This window comes from Ovis canadensis, chromosome 5 (genome assembly GCF_042477335.2).
Source record: "Ovis canadensis isolate MfBH-ARS-UI-01 breed Bighorn chromosome 5, ARS-UI_OviCan_v2, whole genome shotgun sequence".
Lineage (NCBI taxonomy): Eukaryota > Metazoa > Chordata > Mammalia > Artiodactyla > Bovidae > Ovis > Ovis canadensis.
In genome coordinates, this window is record NC_091249.1 from 78,736,463 (window position 1) to 78,756,945 (window position 20,483).

At 48.0% G+C, this 20,483-nt stretch overlaps 1 protein-coding gene across 2 annotated transcripts in view; it reads left to right on the forward strand.

Annotated features, from left to right (window-relative positions):
* The first annotated feature begins 6,924 nt into the window (after positions 1-6,924).
* The window catches only part of LARP1 (La ribonucleoprotein 1, translational regulator), a 58,659-nt gene continuing 45,100 nt past the window's right edge, over positions 6,925-20,483 (forward strand). For both annotated transcript variants that reach the window (XM_069592469.1, XM_069592470.1), the window contains exon 1: positions 6,925-7,892. In XM_069592469.1, the coding sequence (XP_069448570.1) occupies positions 7,454-7,892 (439 nt within the window). In that variant the 5' untranslated portion in view covers positions 6,925-7,453. The remainder of the gene's footprint in view (positions 7,893-20,483) is intronic.

The window sequence follows — 20,483 nt, forward strand, 5'->3', positions numbered from 1 at the left end:
ATGTGTTTAGTGACTGGCATGGTATCAGCCTGTGTAGGGATCTAAATGCAGGTCGTTGGCTGGGAGGACCTAGCACCAGAGGAGGCTGGGGCCTGAGGCCCACCAGTGTGTGTTGGGCCCATCTAATCACAGTTCAACTCAATTAAAAGAAAAAATACTGTGGAGGCCAAACAAAACATGTCTGTGGGCTGAAATTGGCCAGAGGGCTAGCAGCTTCCCACAGCTAGAATATTATCTGGAGGAGAAGGCATTGCATTTAGAATCTTTAGAAGTCCTGGAGCTGCCCCCAACTAGCAGCCTGAGTCCAGATAAATACCTAATCTTTCTGAGCCTCAGTTTCCTTATCTATACATTAGGGTAACACTGTCTCTGCTTTCTTCATGAGATTTGAAGAATGGTTGCCTTGACTCTGTGCCAGTGACCACCCTCCTGTTTCCAACAATAGTAGACATTTATTCAGCAGTTACTGTTCTAAGCACCTTACAAGTGTTAACTCACTTAGTCCCCACAGTAACCCTAAGAGGGGGGTGCTGTTATCATCTCTTATTTTACAGATGAGAAAGTGAGGCAAAAAGAGGTGAAAGAACATGCAGGTGAGTGCAGAGCTGGGACTATAACACCCTTACACAAATACTGGTTCATTTAATGTTCTCTGAATTTTATGAGGCAAGTATTTCACTTTTCACCATTCTATAGCTGGAGACACTGAAGCTCAGAGAAGTGAAGCAACTTGCCTGGTATCACACAGCTTGAAAGTGGGCAAACCTGAGCCTGAATGCAACTCTGACCCCAAACCCTGTGCCCTTTTTTTCTGGGCCAGAGGTGAAGGACAGGCAAGTGATCTGTGAAGAGAGCAGTGTGCTGACACAGTGTTCTGCCCCAGGACAGAAAACATGTATTGCCCTTTCTTGTTTCGACTCCAGTCCCTAGCTCAGGGCCCTTCTGTCCTGGAGCACAGTTATGATCATGTTGCCAGGAAAATTGCTTTCTGCCTTCATTGTGACTGCTGGTTTCCACTTGTCCCCATGAACTTGGATGTTTCTTGACCCTGGAGTGTTTAAACATAGTTACCTTCCTTTGGCTATGGGAGTTTTGCACTTTTGATGTGTACTCTCTCTCTTTCCTGTGGTATGGTGCAAGAGCCTAGAATGGGATGGGAGAGACTGAAGTTCTGATCTTTATTCTGCTGCCCCAGCATCCTAGAGCAAGTCATTGAACTTCTGTGAGGCTCAGGGGACAATCACATCTGTCCTCTCTCCATGAAAGCCCTTTCAGAAATGCAGTGTGGAACAAATAGACGGTGGGCTGCAGAGAGGTAAGGCATACCAAAGGTGCTCAATAGATGACCCCCACTGACTGTGTGAAGTGGATTTGCAATGATGTGCAGACAATGCTGATAATACAGTGTTAAAAAAAATAAAGCTGTGGAATGTGCAGTATAGTCTCAGCTATGTAAAATACAAATAGATAAGAGACTAGAAGAAAATATACCAGCTTGACTGTGATTGCCTCTGGGTTGTGCGCGTGTATGTGGGCTCTGCTTTGCTAGACTTAAATTTTTTTTCTATTTGCAAAACTTAGCCTATTTTGTATTATATTTTATCATTTAAAAGTATATATGTAATTTATATGTTTTATACATAATAAATTTATTATATACATTATAAATTAAAGTATATATATTAAGTAATTTATATATATATTTATGTATAAATAAATGTATAAAATTTAGTACCTGGCCCTGGACAATGTTGCTCTAGTTACCAGAACATTGAAGTGATAAGGTATGACCTTGCATCCATTCATTCATTCATTCCCTTGTCCAGAAAACACATGGAGGGCTTGCTGTGTAAAGGCAGCAGTGATGATTACTATAAACAACACTAAGAAGGATGGGGTATAATCCTTGCCCTCAAGAAATATATTATAATCTAGATAGAGGATAAGGCATATTGATCACTAGCCATAACTGAAGATAGAAAGTACTAAATATTTTATGGAAATTGTCACTAGGAGTTAATAGTGGGGGAGAAATCTACTCCAGCTATGGAGATTAAATTTTTGTAAAGAAGTTGTAATTTTGTGCTGAACCTTGAAGGACCAGTAGAACTCTGGGTATGTGGAAATGGGAAGGCATCATTGGCAGTAATAAAAGTAATGAAAGGTAATATTTACTTAGGACATACTATGTGCCAGGCATTGTACTTTTAAACTACACACATTCTCCCATTTAAGACTCACAGAAGTTCTATGAGGAAAGTAGTATTATCATCTCCAATTGACAGATGGGGAGACTGAGGCTTGAGAGATGAAAGTTATTCTCCTGAAGCCACGAGATGGTCAAGCTGGGATTCATACTCAGGACCTCACTGTGAACAGCTTTGTCACAGAGAAAGTACATGAATTGAGGCAGGAAAGCATGGGGCCCACAGGGATAGATAGGAGCTTTTTGAAGACATGGATCTTGTGTGTCTTGCTCACCTTTCCATGTCCAGGGTCTGGACTGTAACTGGCACATTGCAGATGGCTTAGTAAATATTGGTTGAATGAAAGGATAAAAGAAACAGTGAGTAGTCGACTGTTGCTGGCATGTAGGCTGTGTGGCTGAAAGCAGTAGGACAGGCAGGCGTGTGCACGCCAAGATTTTAAGCAAAGGCAGGGCCCATCAATCAAAGAAGCAGAGAACTGGCTCAGGCAGCATGGCAGGCTGCACGGCAGGGAGAACAGTTAGTTGGTGGGGAAGCCCACAGGAGACCACTTGAGAAAGTTCAGGAACACTAGGGAGAGGAGTAGGAATGGAGGAAGAAGCTGTGTAGGTAGGATAGATTAGAAAGAGGCCATGGTATGCTGCCTATCTCTTAACTCAGAGTGGGGAATGCGTTAAAAGAAAATTGATTTTCTATCAGAACTTTACAAATCTATTCTTCATCTTTTACTAACTTCATTGGGTGGCTTGGGCAGCCTCTGAGCCTACTTCCTCATCTGTAAAATGGGGGTAATCATACTTACAGAAACCCTGAGGGTTAGCCATATTATTATGGGAACAGTCGGACTTCCCAGGTGACTCAGTGGCAGAGAATCTGCCTGCAATGCAGGAGATGCGGGTTTGATCCCTAGGTCAGGAAGATCCCTTGGAGGAGGAAATGGGAACCCACTCCAGTATTCTTGCCTGGAGAATTCCATGGTCAGAGGAGCCTGGTGGGCTACAGTTGCAAAGAATCAGACACGACCGAGCGACTGAATACGCAGGCATGGGAACAGTCAGTACTTCTGACTTCTCCTTATCCTCCTTACACTGTAACTATTGCTGTTTCCATCTAGTTGACAAGAGGAGATCTAGGCTGAGCCTCCTCTCATGAACTGAAGTAAATTTCTTGGCTTGTGCCAGAACGTCCAAGAGTCTTCAGGTTTGGGAAAACATTGCCTAGCTAATACTGTCTGGCCAATGCCCCTCCCTTGCTAACCCCACCTACTCTTCCATGTTGGTATAAAGAGGCCTCAAGCCTAGGAGTCCCTGCTATCAGAAGAAGATAGGTGATAAACCCCAAGTCCTTTCAGAAACAAAAGGCTCTCTGGAAAATCAAACTCAAAGAGGAATAAAATGGAATATCCAAGCCCAGATAAAGGAACCACCTCTCTTTTACCTATGTACCCTTCCAAAAAATAGTTTCAGGGAACTTGTATCTTTCTTCCTACCCATGAGCCGGATGCAGGTATTATGCTTCCCATTTTGTGAACAGAGAAATGGAAGCCCAGGAAGGCTCAGGAGGCTGCTCCAATTTATTCAGCAAAGCTGGGGATGGGCCCAGGTTATAAACCAAGTCTGCTGTCTCTAATCCCTGCTCCAGCCTCCAGTCTCTCTTTTAGGAAGCTGTCAGTACCAGGAGGCAAACAAGCATGTAATTATAAATAGGTATTTGGACCCACTTTATTATTTTAATGTTTTAGAGTTTGATTTTCTCTCTGTGTGTGTCTGTGCGTTTTAAGACTATGATGTGTTCAAACCGTGGGCAAAGCACAAGTTAGTCTGATCTTTATTGCTTTCTGCCAAAAGCGTATCTTGTTTAACTTCTTTTTTTTTTTGCCTGAGATCACTTATTGCTTAACTACTTGGTCCCTCCAATTAGAGTTTACCTTTTGGAGAGACAGGGTTCAGCTTTTTTTAGTATCTTCCCCAGTCCAACGTATTTGATGAGTGCTCCACAAATAGCCATCGATATGGCAATGGAGAGAAGAGAGGCAGCCTTACAGTGTAGTGCGGGGGATAAAAACAGGCCTGGGGAATTAGCTGCTGCCTGAGACCCTAGGCAGCCAGCTGACTTTCTTTTTCTGAACTTCAATTGCTTCCATTTGTAAATGAAGATAATAGCTTCAAGATCTAGCGTAGGGCCTGGCACATAGTAGGAACACTAGGTATTTGTGGGAAAAGCTAGTATCTTAACTCATTAGGTTATTGTGAGGATGAAATGAGATAAAGTATGTCAAGTATTAATATTTCTCATAGAACCTAGCATATAGTAGTTACTTAACAAAAGTAGCTACTCTGAACTATTTGATCAATAGTATTTAAAACTGAACACATGCATATAGAATGCCATAGTAGGTCAGGAATCTAAAAAAAACAAAAACTGAATTCAAATTGCAATTCCATCATTTCCAATAGAAAAAGCTACTGCATTTAGGATTAGAAGATTCAGGTATGAGACCTGACTCTGCCATGGGCTAGCTGTGTGACTTTGGTTAAGTAACCTGACTTCTCTGAACTTCAGTTTCTTAAAAAACAAGGGAACTGACTAATCATTAAGATTCCTTTTCCCAATTTAATAGCCTCAGTGTAAGATGTGGTCTCATGCTGGTTACCTTACCTTCCTTTTGTGGTCCCAGTTTGCTCGTCTGAAAAATGGCCTATGGGTGTTAGGAGCCCCTCTCTGGGGCAGAGCAGGCCTAGGGGTGCAGATCTGTGTTGCTCCAGCCTCCACATAGGGCCTGGTGCTGCTTGTTCAGCTCAGACTGATGCTAAGTAACCTGAACAAGTTACTTGTCCACATAGAGCCCTTCTCTCTTCACAAAGCATACCCTCTACCTCCAACTATAGGAATATAGAAAAGAATGACCAACAAGGACCATTATGTCCTCTTTTAAAAAGTTCAGAGATAGTCTAATGTGAATCCGCTTCAGAAAATAATTAAAAAATAAAATAAAAAATAGTGCATGCTAGTGACAGTGTACAATAATTTACCTTCTGATTAAGGTTATATATAATGTAACAACAAAGAATCTGTTTTAATTCATCAAGATCCCTTTAATCATTTAATCATTTTCTTCTTTGTATCTCTTTTGAAGCACTGGCCTCAGTCTCTATAATTTACATAGTACTTTGTTTGACTGAAGTTGTCTCACTTGTCTCCTCACAAAAGCTGAGAGGTTAGAAGCAAGTCAAGCATAATTTATCCTCATTTGTCTACCAGGGAAGGGGCTCCAGTGAAGTGCTGAGAGCTGGCCAAGGTGTGGACACCACGTTATGGAAGAGTTGGGACCACACATCAGATTGTCTGGTTGTCCCCACCAGCACCTCTCCCCAGTGGTCCTGGTTACAACCACCCTACAACTAACCTCACCCCTTGGGGGCAGTTTCAAAAGGCTGATTTTCAATAAGCCTTCTTTGTCCAGCAGGTCATGTGTTCTAATTCTTTTGGAGACGGCTAACACTCTTGGCTGTTATGTCTTGAGCAGGTGATATCATAGCCAGCCAGAGGCCAGGACTCCTCCAAGTGAAGTGTGGGACCACAAGCACCAACAGGGTTCTTGCTAAACATGTAGTTTCTTGGTCCAATCCCAGACATACCTGATTCCAAATACTTTGGAATCTGCATTCAAGGTTTTCCCTCATCATCCAAACTAAAGTAACTGATCTAGTGACCTACTGCGGTAGTAGCTACTGTCTTCATAGATATGAGACAAGCTCTTGTTCATAAGTTTTACTCTTTCTCCACCTCAGAATGCAAATTCCATGAGGTCCTTGCAAGCCTTGTTTTTTCCAAGCCTTGTCCCTAGAAACCCCCCACAGTAAATATTTAATTGAATGTGCACTAAAATTTGAAACCACTGTCTTCATTTTATAATAGGGAAACTGAGACCCAACTAATGCAGAGTTGGTAAGGGGCAGGACCAGGGTCAGGATAAAATCTTGGATCTCGAGAGTTCCAATTCGGCGTTGGTTCGTCTCTGGCCCAAGCAATTCTTATAAAAACTGAAGTCCATTTGAGGGAGGGGGAAAAAAAAAAAAAATACATTTCTCGCCCATAAATACTAAGTTTCAGGGCTTGGCCGGGTTGGGGGCTGTTGGTAATTTCCTGCTCACTTCCGAGACGCCCGATGCCCCCAAGGGTTAAAGACCCGTCTTCTAGGCCAGGTGTCCGCACAGTGACCTGGCCAGGGCTGCCTGGGAGGAGCCGAGCACAGTCCGCGGAGGTGAGGCCGGCTCACCCAAGGTCACCCAGGCGGGGCCTGGAGGGGCCAGGCCTATGGCACGCAAGTAAGGCGACAGCACCCCCACCCCATCATCCTGTAAGCTTAGGGTGATATTAATGGCTCTTTCCCCAGATTCTGGCGCACCCAGCCTAAAGAGCAGGAGCAGGCCCCGCCAGCCGCGTGGCGCGGTCCCATGTGCTCCACCTGCGGACGCTCTCACGCGCTGGCTCTTTAAGACACTTCCCCCTCTTTATACCACCCGGTCTCTCCTACCCGGCTTGCTGACCGCCCCCCCTTCCGAATTGTATCAGGCACGTGCTCGCCCCCGTCCGGTTTGAGTACCCCTCACCCACCAGCCGGGGAGGTGCACCGAGGAATCGGAGGCCAGGGGCGGGACCAGGGGCGGGGCCGCGAGGCCCTGCGCGCGCGCTCCCGCCGCCTTCGCCCGCCCGTCGCCCAGGGCCAGCCCCGGCGGGCGCGCCCCCGTTGCGCCGTCCCCTCCCCTTGCCCGCTGCGTCGCGAGGCGCGCGCCCGCCCGCCGCCTGCCGCGGATCGCGTGGTCAGCTCGGCTCGCCGCGCCTCTCCCCCGTCCGTCCATATTGCTGCAGCCCCCGTGCCGGGAAGCCCGGGCCGCCCCGGGGGCGGGGGGGAGGGAGGGACGGGACGAGAAGCCTGCCAGGCTCCGGGTGGGGGCTCCTTGCGAGGAACGGGCGGGGGGGGACGCGCGCCGAGGAGGCCTGGACCGCAGAGTGGGGGGCCTTCCTCCCCCCCCCCCCCCCGCCCCGCCAGCGGGCCTTGGATCTACGGCGGCTGCATCCGACCGGGAGGGGGGGCCGTGCCTAGCGTGAACCCCGACCCTTCTCCGCCGGGACTGGGGCCCAGCGCCCCGGAGGAAGGCGTCGCGGGCTCTCTGAGAGCCAAGTTCGAGGCGGGGGAGGCAGCCTCGGGCGCGCCCGGCTTCTCCGGGGGGGCGGGCGCGCAGATGGCCACTCAGGTGGAGCCGCTGCTGCCGGGGGGCGCCCCGCTCTTGCAGGCCGAAGATCACGGGGGTCTGGTGAGGAAGAAGCCGCTGCCGCCGCCCGAGGGCAAGGGCGAGCCGGGGGCGAACGACGTCGGAGGCGGGGAGCCGGACGGCGGCACCCGAAGACCTCGGCCGCCCTGCGCCAAGCAGCACAGGGAAGGCACCGGGCAGCTGGAGCGCGAGAGCCCGCGGCCGCCGCAGCCGCCCGGCGCCGAGGGCCTGGCCGTCAGCGACGGGGAGGAGGGCGGCGGCGGCGAGCCGGGCGCTGGCGGAGGAGCTGCTGGAGCCGCGGGCGCCGGGCGCCGAGACTTCGTGGAGGCCCCTCCGCCCAAGGTGAACCCGTGGACTAAGAACGCGCTGCCACCGGTCCTGGCCACCGTGAACGGACAGTCTCCTCCAGGTGGGTCTCCGTTTGGTATTCCGGGACCGGAGGCCTCTTCCGGGGACATAGGCGTCCCCTCCCCCAGCGGCCTCCAGGGCCCGGGGGTCCGCCGCAGTGGGTCGTGGTGACTCGGGTTTTTTTTTTTTTTTCCATTATCCTGGCTAATTCAGGTCGCCGTGCCCTGCCCCCCCCCACCGCCCCCACCCCCCACCCCAGCACACTCGGGAACCTGCCCCTGCCGCAGGGCCCGGCCTCCAGGAGGCTACGGCCACCGCCTGGGCCGCAGCGGTTAGTGGGCAACGGCGTGGTCCCGGCCTATCTCGCGGGGAGAGGGGCGGGCGCTGGTTTCGGTGAAAGGGGCCCTCCCCCCCGCCCCCACCGCGTGTCTGTGTGAGAGACGGTTTCTTGCCTGAACCTTCCTCGGGAAGCCCCCTCCGCCCCCCCGCCCCGTGTTCCTCGTTTTGGTAGCGTTGCTATCGTCCCCGTGTTGTAAATGTTTAATGAGTATATGTCATAGGCAGCAAAACGCCCGGCGATGAGTGCATACCGACCACACAGATTCGGGATTTAAAAGTTAACAAGTTTGTTCTCGAGTAGATGGTGTTAGGCGGTAGAATGGCCGTGGGCGACGGCTCGAGGGGTCGGTTACGGGGAGAATGGGGAGAAGAGGAAACCCAACGTGTCATTGAATTCGGTGCTTTCCCTCGCCTGATCCTGGGGACCTTCCGCCTTGTGAGGGAGCCGGATGGCGAGTGTGCGGGGCGTCCAGTGAGGGGAAATGTGAGGCGAGTAAGGGGGCATGCAGCGACTCGAGGGGCGTGTGGCGGCGGGGGAGGGAGTGGCCGGGCCAGGCCGGGCGGGTGACAGTTGGGCGCCATGCGCCGCGCCGCCGGCCCGCGGGCTGCTCGCGGCCGCTCGGCCTGGGCGTTCGGCGGTCGCCGCGGCGCTCGGGGCGGAAGGCGGGTGCGGGCGGCGCGGTCGGGAGTGTGCGTGTGCGCGGGTGTGAGTGCGCGTCCCCCCTTCCCGGCATTCCTCCGCAGCCAGGACAACGTGGTTCCTCCCCGCGCGGCTGGCGGCATGTGACCGCCGAGCGGCGCGCCCTCCCTCTCCCTCCTCGACTTCTTTGGGTCCTTTCGGACCCGGCCTCTCGGGGGAGGTGGGTGTGCGGGAAGTCCCCGCAGAGCCTTGTTGGTGGGGGAAGGAGGGTAAGGAATATGGAGTCTCCGCTAGGCCTTCCTTTGCCGAAAATAGATCTTCGCCTTTGGTGGGGGGCGCGCCCGCCCTGCTCCCTTTGCCGGCCCGTAGAGACACCCTGGGGCTGGATTCTTGGGTTCAGGATCTTCTTGCAGTGAGCCGGTATTAAAACCCAATTGGAGCTACTACGATGGCCTGTGGCCATAGCCCTACGGCTTTTTCAGAACTCCTCCCCTTCTGCTTGAGACTGACTGGTTTAAACCATCAAAATGGGGAAAGTTGAAAGGGCAGCTTAATGCTTTCACATTCAAGGGAATAGAATCCCTCGTAGTCCCAGGGAAACCAGAACACCGAATTCTGAAAATGGCATGTTGTAATTTTTATTTCTTTATAAGATTGCTTCATTTGGGGGAGGGGACCTTTGGCTTTTACTAATAGTACCTCAAACCGTGTTCTCTTCCTTTTGCCCTCCTCCCCTTCCCCCCCTTTTCCTTCCAGAACCCTCTTATGCAAAGGGCAGTGCTGAAATCTCCATTTTCTTGCAAATCTCTCCTGATCCACCCACGGAGGGAGGAAAAGCAATTTGAAGATACTCTTTGGTCCTTCCCCCCTCTTTAAACTCAGGGTATAATCATCCGGAGGAGAGAGCACTCCTCAGAAGTTTAAATGGGGCTACTCACTCTGGCTGCTGCTGCTCTGCTAATGGTGAACCTGCCTTGTGGGTTTTAAATCAGCCATGACATCAGGTGGTGTTGGATGTCTGAGCTGGCATTTTGTGCAAGTCTAGGGGCCCTTGGTAGGGTGCGTCACCGGGGTTATTGATCGTGGGAAGAAGACAGCTTGGCTGGCATCTCGCCTTTACGTCTGAATAGAAAAGCCAACTTGCTTTAAGTGCCCAAAGCAAAATTCTAAGTCCAGTAGACTTACTCTGTTCTTGTTAGGCGAGGAAGTGTCTGGTCTGCTCATTAGTATTGAACCTTCAGAATAGTCTTCGACAGACAAATCTGAATTAATCCAGTAGCTTCTCTGTTTAAGCCTGTTGTTAGGGCTTGAATGTGTTTTGAAGGAGAATTTTGTGTTCAGGGTAGATAGTGGCCCTTTCTTTGAAATTTACATGGATCACTAAGGCCCTTTTCCAGCCCTGATTTTATTTGGACAAGTTTAAATGTGACACCAGTGGAGTGGCAGTGTGGTCTTGGGGAAATTTTGTGTTCTGTGATGCATATGTTTTTGGTGCCTCCTAAGTAAGCCAAAAGCTTTCCAAAGCTTTCTGCAAATGCCTATTTTTAGCTCTCCTTTTGGCTCAGATGCTAGTATTTTAGTTCTTTAAGAGACACACTCAGTAACTAGTAATAAAAAATGTTTTGTGATATCCCCCCTTTCTTGCAGGGCTCTCTGTTCTGGTTTAAGTGTCTGTCTTAGTGGTTTTAAGTCTTGGGATTTGCATTTTGGCTTTTTGTATTTCTCTCCCTTAGAATGTTTTGAAAACATTAAAATTTCTTTTCCTTATTCTAGCCACAACTCTTTAAGTATGAGAGAGGCAGGATGTCTCATTTACAAGAAGAAATGAGGGACTTCGTGATGATTAAGACTCCCCACTCTCAGTGGAGGGGGCCCAGGTTCAATTCCTGGTCAGGGAACTAGATCCCATGTGCCGCAGCAAAGATCCTGTGTGTGGCAACGATGACCTAGGACAGCCGAATTTTTTTTTTTTTAATGAAGAAGATAGCAAAGGTTCTGATGTCAAAACTTGCATTCTAATGCCAGTTGCTTAGCTGTGCTTCATTGGACAAGATAATTTAACCATTCTGTGCCTCAGCTTCCTCATTATATTCTAGAAATAAAGTTATTTATCTGCCTCGAGCATTGTGAGCATTCACTGTGATGGTACGTTTCAAGTATTTAGTCTGGTGCCTGGCATGTGTTTGCTGTTGTACTATGGAAGACTAAAACTTTGGGATTTCCTGGGCCTTGTTCTGGGTTTCCGTTTTCTCCACCTGTAAAATTGAGGGGGTTGGAGAATGGTGTATTTTCCTTTTCTGGTATTTTATCAGTACTCCCTGAAATATATGGGATCTGTCTCCTTAAAAGTAGACCTTTGCTTCTCCACAGACATGAAGGACATAGTATGGATAATCTTAAAATTTGATGATTCAAACAATTGCCTACTTTTACTTTGGAATGTGTTGCAACAAATGTTTTTAAAATAAGTTTTAATTTATCTGCCTTTCCTAAAAATTAGCTTTTGGTAGAGTGTGCATGTGCTTTTTAGGGCTGTGGGCAAAGCCGAGTCTAACTGAACTAAACGTTTGCTGTGTTAAAAGCTTTTTAAAAGTTGCTGTGGCTGGTATACATGTAGTAGGTAGAGATTTGAGAGTTCATTATCCCCACAAACTTCCAGCACCCCTAGCAGGGAATAAGTGGGTGGATTGTGTGACACTTCTGTGATCTTTTTCTTCATTTCTCTTTAAAGGAAAGTTGGCGTCAGGGTCTGAGACTTGCACATTTATTATATTCTGGGTATCATTTTTTTTTTTTTTTTCCTGTGTCCCTTTGAAGTACAGCTAACTGGTGGCATGAAACCAAAAAGGATTATAATCCCAGCTAACCCATGGCAACCCCAGGAATCTTGTGCCACACTGAACTGGCCCCAAATAAACCTCCTCTCGAAGTCTCCATTTCCTTCCTGCGTTTGGGCCCTTTCCCATCTTCCTTCACCCACCAGTCTCACAGCTGGTGTACTAGGTGGGGCACTGGCAGGGATCTAGGGTATCAGTCAGTCTTCACTGCATGAAGACCTCATGGTGTCAGAGCTACTTCAGACCCTGGCTCCTTGGAGTTACACAGTCTGTAATTTTGAGTCCCAACTTTGTTCCTAACTTCCTGTTCAGTCTTGGGTAAATAACTCAGCCTCTCTAAGCCATTGTTCCTTCATCCTCAAAACGGGAATAGTGATAGTAACTGATTCATAAATATTTAGTGTGATACTTAGCTTAATGTCAAGTATAGAGCATCTGATAAGTGCTAGCTGTAATAAATCATAAGCATTATTAGAGGTGTTCATTTTGCGTGTAATTCTGCTTGTGTCCAACTTTGTGGGCATTAGCAACCCTCATACTCTCTCTGAGCTTGTATTTCTTCATCTGTAAAATAAGGGAATTGGAATAGGTCTAAATGTCTTTAGTGTTTTTACTATCAAAAGCACTTTTTCTCTGATAAACCCCTTCCCCACAAAAGAAACCAAAGTAGAGCTTTTTGATTTGTTTTTAATTGAGATATACTTGGTTTATAATGTTTATGTAATTTTCGGATATATAGCAGTGATTCACAATTTTTACAAAGCAGAGCTTTTTATATGTGTATGTTTGTATCTGCAGTTGTGGTTAAAAAGTTCAGTTTTGAATCCAAGTTCTGTGAAGGCTGGAGAGACACTTTTGTGGCTTTAGGAACCTAAGCCAGTTGCTTGGAGTGTATATCAGAGCAGTCTGTGTAGCAGCCAGGCATTAGGTGCCTTACAGTGAATGTGATAATAGAAAGTACACAGTGCTGTCTGTAAAAATTGTGTCTGCCAAATAAAAATTGAACCCACGTCTAACAGAATCATAGATCTGTGAGGATAGAAGAATACATTGATGGACCATGAGGTAGCAGTTATTCAGTCTTTGAACGTGAGAAACTACAGGACAGATTATTTTGTTAGCAAATAAGTGGCGTTAAAAAAATACAGCAAGAACTTCCCTGGTGGCACAGTGGATAAGACTCCCATCTACCAGTGCAGGGGCCACGGGTTCAGTCACTGGTCCAGGAAGAGTCCATGCACCATGGAGCAGCTGAGCCCGAGTGCTGCAACTCCTGAAGCCTGCGCGCCGTGGAGTCTGGGCTCTGCAGGAGACACCTGTGCACCGCAGCTAGGGAGCAGTCGCTGCTCGCCGAAGCAAGAGAAAGGCCACTTGGAGCAACGGAGGCGTAGCACAGCGTAGATAAATAAGTGAATAGAGCAAGACTAGTGAGTGTAACAGAAACGGACTCACAGAGAACAAACTGGTGGTTCCCACTGGGGAGAGGGGAGGAGGGAAGGGCAGCGTTGAGATGGGGGGTTAAGAGGTACAAGGTTAAGAGGTACAAACTATTACATACAAAATAAGGCTACAAGGATGTCTTGTACAAATGGGGTATAGCCAGTATTTTATAATAAGCATTATGGAGTTGTTCAGTCGTATTGGAGAAGGAAATGGAAACCCACTCCAGTATTCTTACCTGGAGAATCCCAGGGACAGAGGAGCCTAGTGGGCTGCTGTCTATGGGGTCGCACAGAGTCGGACACGACTGATGCGATTTAGCAGCAGCAGTCGCTAAGTAGTGTATGACTCCTTGCGACCCCATGAACTGTGGTCCACAAGACTCCTCCTGGCCATAGGGTTTCCCAGGCAAGAATACTAGAGTGGGTTGCAGTTTCCTTCTCCAGGCGATTTTCCTGAACCAGGGACTAAACCCACATCTCCTCCATTGGGAAGTGGGTTCTTTACTACTGAGCCATCAAGGAAGTCATAAATGGAGTGTAACTTAAAACTCATGACTCACTATATTTCACCTGCAACTTATTATATTATTGTACATCCACTTCAATTAAAAAGTAAATAAGCATTTTTAAAAGAGGGAACTGTTATGGTTGAAGAGTTGAGACATCAGTCAAATGCCTTGTGTGGAACATGTTTGAATCCTGATTTAAACAAACAGGTTATATAAGAAGAAATTTTAAAAGTGTAGATATTAGGAAATTATCTGTCAAGTGTAATAATGGCATTATGGTTATTTTTATTTGTTTTAAACTCCATAGCTTGTTATATTGTACACCTTTTGGTGAAGAACTGTTATGTTGGCCTTTATAAAGGAGGGCTTAAAGCTCTTTTCCTGTAGTTGAGACCACTTTCTGTTCTTGTAAAGAAAGCACACAATCGGGACACCCTCTGAAGGGGAGAAGGGAAGGAGGCCTTCCCCGGGAACCTGTCCCTTGATCTGGGCAGGGTGTTTGAGTTTTACATTCACTGGGAGATAACGCCTGCTGGGGAGGGAGAGGTGCTTTGGAGGTGGTCTGGGGCCCTGGGCAGGTAGGGGGTGGTCTCTGTAGATCTGAACTCTGAACCTCCCTGCGGGGCGGAGTCTCTTGGCTGACCCACTGCCTCTGCAGTGGGACCTAGGTGAGAGTAAGCATTTTAGAGCTGTTACTCAGCACTCTTTCCCTCCCAAAGGGAGGGAGAGGAGGCGGAGCAGTGGACCTGAAACCACAAAAACCTCTCTAACATGGAGAGCTTGGAGGATGGGTCTGCCCCTGTTTGCAAAATCCAAGACAACCTCGAAGTGGGTAATTAGGGTGTTGGGGCCTCCAAAGGGCTCCCAAACTTCCCTGGCTGGTCTGGAGTGATCTAAGGCAGTGGCCAGGAGAGGACAGCCTTACTTGCTAGAGGTTCATAAAAGAAAATGAATTTTGATACCTGGCTAGTAAAAGGACGGGAAACAGGGTGAAGGGGCAGAGGGGTGGGTGATGGGATTTCAGTCAGAACACGACGGGACTAACCCTGTGCTGAGGCTGCCTGAGGGTCAGCTTGATACCTCGTTCTGGGGTGGCCCAGTTCATGACTTGAAATGTCCCTCACGGATGTAAGTGGTTTAGATGCCGGAAGATGCGTTCCAAAGCCAGGTTCAGCTGACCCTTGAACAATATGGGTTCATGCTGCATGGATCCACTTATGTAGATTTTTCTCAGTAAGTACTCTAGTCCTACCCTCTCTGCTGTCACAGAACCGCAGATGAGAGCAGCAGCAGATGCCTGGCACAGCCTATAAACTTATAAGTGGGTTTTTCACTGAGCTCGAGGTTGGTGCCCTGACCCCTGCGTTGTTTGGGGATCGACTGTGTATGTGTCAATAGTTTGTGGTAATTACCCATTCTGAGGGGTTATCCATGCCTTTGCTAAGTGAAGATTGATAATTTGGAGTTAGCCTAGGGTGTCTCCGGAGAAGGCAATGGCACCCCACTCCAGTACTCTTGCCTGGAAAATCCCATGGACAGAGGAGCCTGGTAGGCTGCAGTCCATGGGGTCACTAAGAGCTGGACATGAGGAAAAACAGCATGTTCTGATTGATATCCCATCACCCACCCCTTCGCCCCTTCACCGTTTCCCGTCCTTTTATTAGCCAGGTATCTAAAATTTATTTTCTTTCATGAACCTCTAGCAAGTAAAGCTGTCCTCTCCTGGCCACTGCCTTAGATCACTCCGGACCAGTGAAGTCGCTACTTCACTTTCACTTTTCACTTTCATGCATTGGAGAAGGAAATGGCAACCCACTCCAGTGTTCTTGCCTGGAGAATCCCAGGGACTGGGGGGCCTGGTGGGCTGCTGTCTATGGGGTCGCACAGAGTCGGACATGACTGAAGCGAGTTAGCAGCAGCAGCAGGGTGTCTCCATGAGGAATTTTCCCAGAATCAGAGGGACAGTCTTGATGAGCTCTTTTCCTCTGGCTGCGTCTTTGGACTGACAAAGCCTTAGGTGTGAAAGGTAAGGAATGTGGGCTTTTATGATGAACTTTGTAAAACTGTCCACATAAATCTGACATAGAATGAGAAACTTCACCCACTTTAGTTTGAGGTGTTACTGGTAAACCCAGATGGAGCCTCTGTGTTCAGGGAACTTGGTATAACCCTCCATATTTGATGTGGTAACCACCTTCCCCTCTGGACATACATTCCAGCAACTCCAGATAGCCTTTTCTTTGCCTTGCCTTTAAATGAAGTCCCAAGGAACTGAATTCAATCCCATAGTTGCCGGGAGCCATCTCGACACATGGTCCACCGGAACCCTGTATGGTTTTAGTCTCCCTTTGACATACACTAGCTTATTGAAACTCTTGATAACCCCAAGATAAGTAATAGTGATATTGCAGTTATCCTTTGTAATCTTCTCAGCAGGCACTCTTTTTTAACCCTGCTTCACATATGAGCAACGTGAGCCTCAGGAGAGGTTAATAAGCAACTGTCCTCATTGCTCAGACTAAAAACCTTGGGGTCATTCTTGCTACCTCTTTCTCTGTCACTTTATATCTAATTTACCAGGACATCCTTTTGGCTTCTAAAAACTGACCAAAGGTAAACAGGTAACTGAAGTGGGGCTAAAAAGAGCACCTGCTGAGCAGATTACAGAGGATAATTGCAATATCACTATTACTTTGGGGTTATCAGGAGTTTCAGTGAGCTAGTGTATGTGGAGAGGAGACCAGAACAGGTCAACTGTGACCAAAGGTGAATGTTTTTACCACCTCCTTGGCCACCAGTCTGGTCCATATACCATTGCTTCTCACCTGGAAGGTTGCAGGAGCCTCTAACTGGTGTCCTGTCACTCCTGCTTTAAGTCCTCTCACAGCTTCTATAGTGGAGTAAAAATTCAGAGTCCTTAGAGTGTCTTCTTAAGCTGACTCCCTAGACTTGCCCTTGCCCTGACCTGAGCTCTAACTCCATCTTCACCACTTTCCCCCTCCAACAACGTGACTCTTTGCTTTTCCTGGAGCATGTTGTGCTCCAGGGCTTTTATTCTTCAGTGCTGTTCCCCCAGATAGCCACGTGGACCATGCCCTCACATTCTTCCGGTTCCTGTTCTCTTCCCTGGGATGGAGAGGCCTGCCCCCACCACTCTGTATTAACCTGCAGACTGCATGCACCTTATGCTGTATCTCATCCCTCTTACCTGCTTCAGGTTTCTTTTTAGTTTTTATCACTGTTGGATAAGGGTCTTTGGTATTTGACCGCTGCTTATTTCCAGCACCTAAACATGCCTGGCACAGAGTAGGCAGCTCAGTGAAGGTTTAATTAGTGAATGAATGGATGAATATCATACTTTAAGCAGCATCATTCATATTTTGAGTCTGGCGCAGAGAATACCGTAGTGAATAATAAAAATTTGTGTTGACAGAGAGCACACACATTCTCGATGCAGTATGGAAGATGCTGTATAAGAAGACTGTGGGATTCTTTGGGAGTGCAGCAGGGGGCACCCCGCTCAGTCCAGGTCAGAGTAATTTTTCTGGAGGAAGCAGTGGCTAAACTGAAATGGGAACGATAGGTAAGAGTTATCTGAGAAAAGACCTGAAAAGAGGACTCATTCTTGGTTGAGGAAAGGCCGAGAGGTTCAGGGAACTGAGTAGTTCTTGTGGCTGTGGTATAAATTCTGATTTTAACTGGAAGGCAGTGGAGAGCTTTAGAAGATTTTAAGTGAGGGTCAGATTTTTGTTTTTGAAAGTTTGCTTTGGCCACGTGGGAGAACCTCTTAGGTTAAGAATAGGAGATTTGGGGTTTCCTGTCTCATCCTGTGGGGCAAGGTTCCCAGATTAGAAGAGAGCAGACTTCTATGACATTTCTGAAGTGTAGGTGTAGGACAGTTACTGGTTGTCATCCTTCAAGGATGGGGAGCAACTCCAGTGTATGGGATTTCTCTGACCTTTTAGAAGGCCAGCTTAGTTGGAATGCAGTTGCTGGTGACTGGCCTAGGCTGAGTCCACACTTCAGCCAAGAGCCCCATCTTACTTGCACTACTGCAGCTGTTTAGGCGGGAAGAGGAGGCAGTGGCCCTGGAAGTAGTGGCGGGGGGACAGGCTTCCATATAGGAGTCCCCACCTCCACCTGGGAAAAAACCCATGTAGGGGACTTCCTGGGTCTGCATCTAGACTGTCTGCCACCAGCCTCTGGGCAGCTTGGCTTGGTGGGCTTTGCCACACTTAGCTACGGGCACAAGGTTTTCTTCCCATCAGAGCCACCTCCTTTCAGCTGAATTCGAGCCATTGTTACATCTGAGCTAACAGTGGGTTTGCATCTGCCCATAGGCAGTCTTAGTTTCTGAGAAGAGTGGGATTTTGAGAGCCAGGCTTACCCTGACTTGTGGCCAGTTATCAACTCTGTCCTTAATGCTCTGCACAAAGAGGCTTAGATGTCCTTATCTCCCTTTCAGAGGAGGAGTATTTACAGCTGGAAGGGACCCCAGAGGTCCTTGAACCTAAGCCATTCGTTTACAGGGTAGGTACTTCCGGCCCAGAAAGGAAATAGAGTCACTCAAGGTCACAGTCAGTTCAGAGTACGGCTGAGACTTGAACGCACGTCTCTTTGCTTCTATTCCGGTTTTGTTTTCACTCCTCTGGAGGAAGAAGTAGAGCGTTGACTTTGTAGTTATCCAGTTTGAGTTAAGCCCAATCACCTACTGAGTGAGTGCCCTCAGATAGATCGGTAACTTCTGGCTTCAGTAAGTGGAGTTATAACTGGAGTACCCGTGTCCTAGGATCACAGTGAGTGTGCACTGGGTGAAGGTGAGTGCTTAGCTGAAGCTTGGCAAATAACAAGTGATGATCGCTCTGAGAGTGTTGACGGTACCTCTTTTGAGGTCTTGAATTTGATCCAGGTCTTCACTTTGCTAACAGAAATCAAATGCAGAAGTCTTCTGTCTTCCTGGGTCCTCTCTCCCCCTTTACCCTGCTGCTTGGTGCTGGGGATACACAGGAAGGCAGCCCATATCACTTAGAGCCAGCTCCTCCTACCTGCCCTAGGCTGGTACACAACTTCATAGTGGAGGGGAATTTGAGGAGTCCCTGGGGGCTATAATCCTGCCACGAGAAGCCCACATTGCGGCACTTGAGAGTGCCCTAGTGGTAGAATGTTGGTGAGAGGACAGCTCAGGTGCTTTGCAGTGAAACCCTCCCGCTCCATCTTCGGAATCTTTCTGCAGCTTTGGATTTGTTTGAGGGAGTGGAGGTCTCCTTGCTTTTCCTGTTCTTTATATATCTTTACAGTGATAGTGGCTCAGACGGTAAAGCATCTGTCTACAATGCGGGAGACCCAGGTTCCATCCCTGGGTCAGGAAGATCTGCTGGAGAGGGAAATGTCAATCCACTCCAGTACTATTGCTTGGAAAATCCCATGGACAGAGGAGCCTGGTAGGCTACAGTCCATGGGGTCGCAAAGAGTCGGACACGACTGAGTGACTGACTTACTTACTTACTTAAAGTGATACGAGGAAGAGAGGCCAATTATGTGGATGGAATAACCTAGTTTGGGTTTTGTCCGCAGTGGAGCCGAGTGTAGGGGGCGGAGTTTGGCCATGGTGAGAGCCCCCTGGATGCTACTTCTGGGGAGTGGGAGAGAGACAGGAAATTAGGAACACAGGGAGGCAGCTGCTCACTGTGACGCATGCCTCTTACTGTGAGGAGGGGATGGTTGAGAAACTAGGATAATTTTTCCCAGACCATCAAAGCTTGGGGTGGGTGGCAGTGCGGTTGTTCTGATGTACAGCATTTGAACAGACCTGCTTCAGGTCTGTTCCTCCTTCAAGTCTGGCCCTACAGGTAAAGCGCTGATGGCAGGTGGGAGGTGGAGGATCAGTAGGTTTTGACTCTGGGCAAGTAGTAACTTTTAGCAGTGCTCTCAATGGATTTGGCTGCCACTGTAGGTCCTGGGTTCCCTGTCGTGGTGATAGTACTTACAGAGTTTGGATGGCAGTTTGCTGTAGGGTTCTGCAGCTGTAAATTGGCAAAGTACTTTTCTAGATTGATTCATTCTGAAAATTTTTGAGAACTTGTTAGGTATCAGGCTCCAGAATTCAGGGGTAAACAAGACACAAAAGCCATGATGGGACTTTTGTCTTAAAAGGTAGAAGTTACAAATGTTTATTCACACTGCTTACCACCTCAGATCCAGTTCAGCCTCCTGACAGAGTTTGATCACCCTTCCATTTAAAAACAACTTAAGCATCTATCTGTGTTTTAAAATCAAGAAAATGTATCTGGGAACCTAGAGATTTTTTGGTTTAATCTTTTAAAACTTAAACTCTGAATATTAAAAAAAAATGAATTGTCTACTTTAAATGAGTCAATAGCATGGAATGTGAATTATATCAATAAAATTGTTACAGAAAAAAATGAGAAGACCTGGCCACACTGAACCTCTGTTCCTTCCTTTATGACGCACACATCTAGCGGTGGGATCTAGCTTCCTTTAGTCTAGGACACCTGTGTGAGGCCTGTGGGCTCAGACTCCTGTGTATTTTATCATACAAAGGAGAGGGGCAGCAGTCTGTCCAACCCACAAGCTGAGGCATGTCCTTATTGGAGAATCAGAGAGGAGAGGGTGGGGAGGAGTTCACGGGCAGGAATTGCAGTCCTGGAGGGGGTCTCCTTATCCATCTTTCTGAGGAAGAGTGGATATGATGGGAGACAGGACACTCTGGGCATTTTGGCCTGAGGGCCCAGGGCAGTAAGGGAAAGCTTTCTGAATGCTGAAGAGTTGGCTTGTCAAGGAAACACGGTTATGTTAGGCCCTGGTGAGACTTTACTCCCTTTCCAGCATCTGTGCTAACATTCTCCAAGGCCCTTTCTAGCTCAG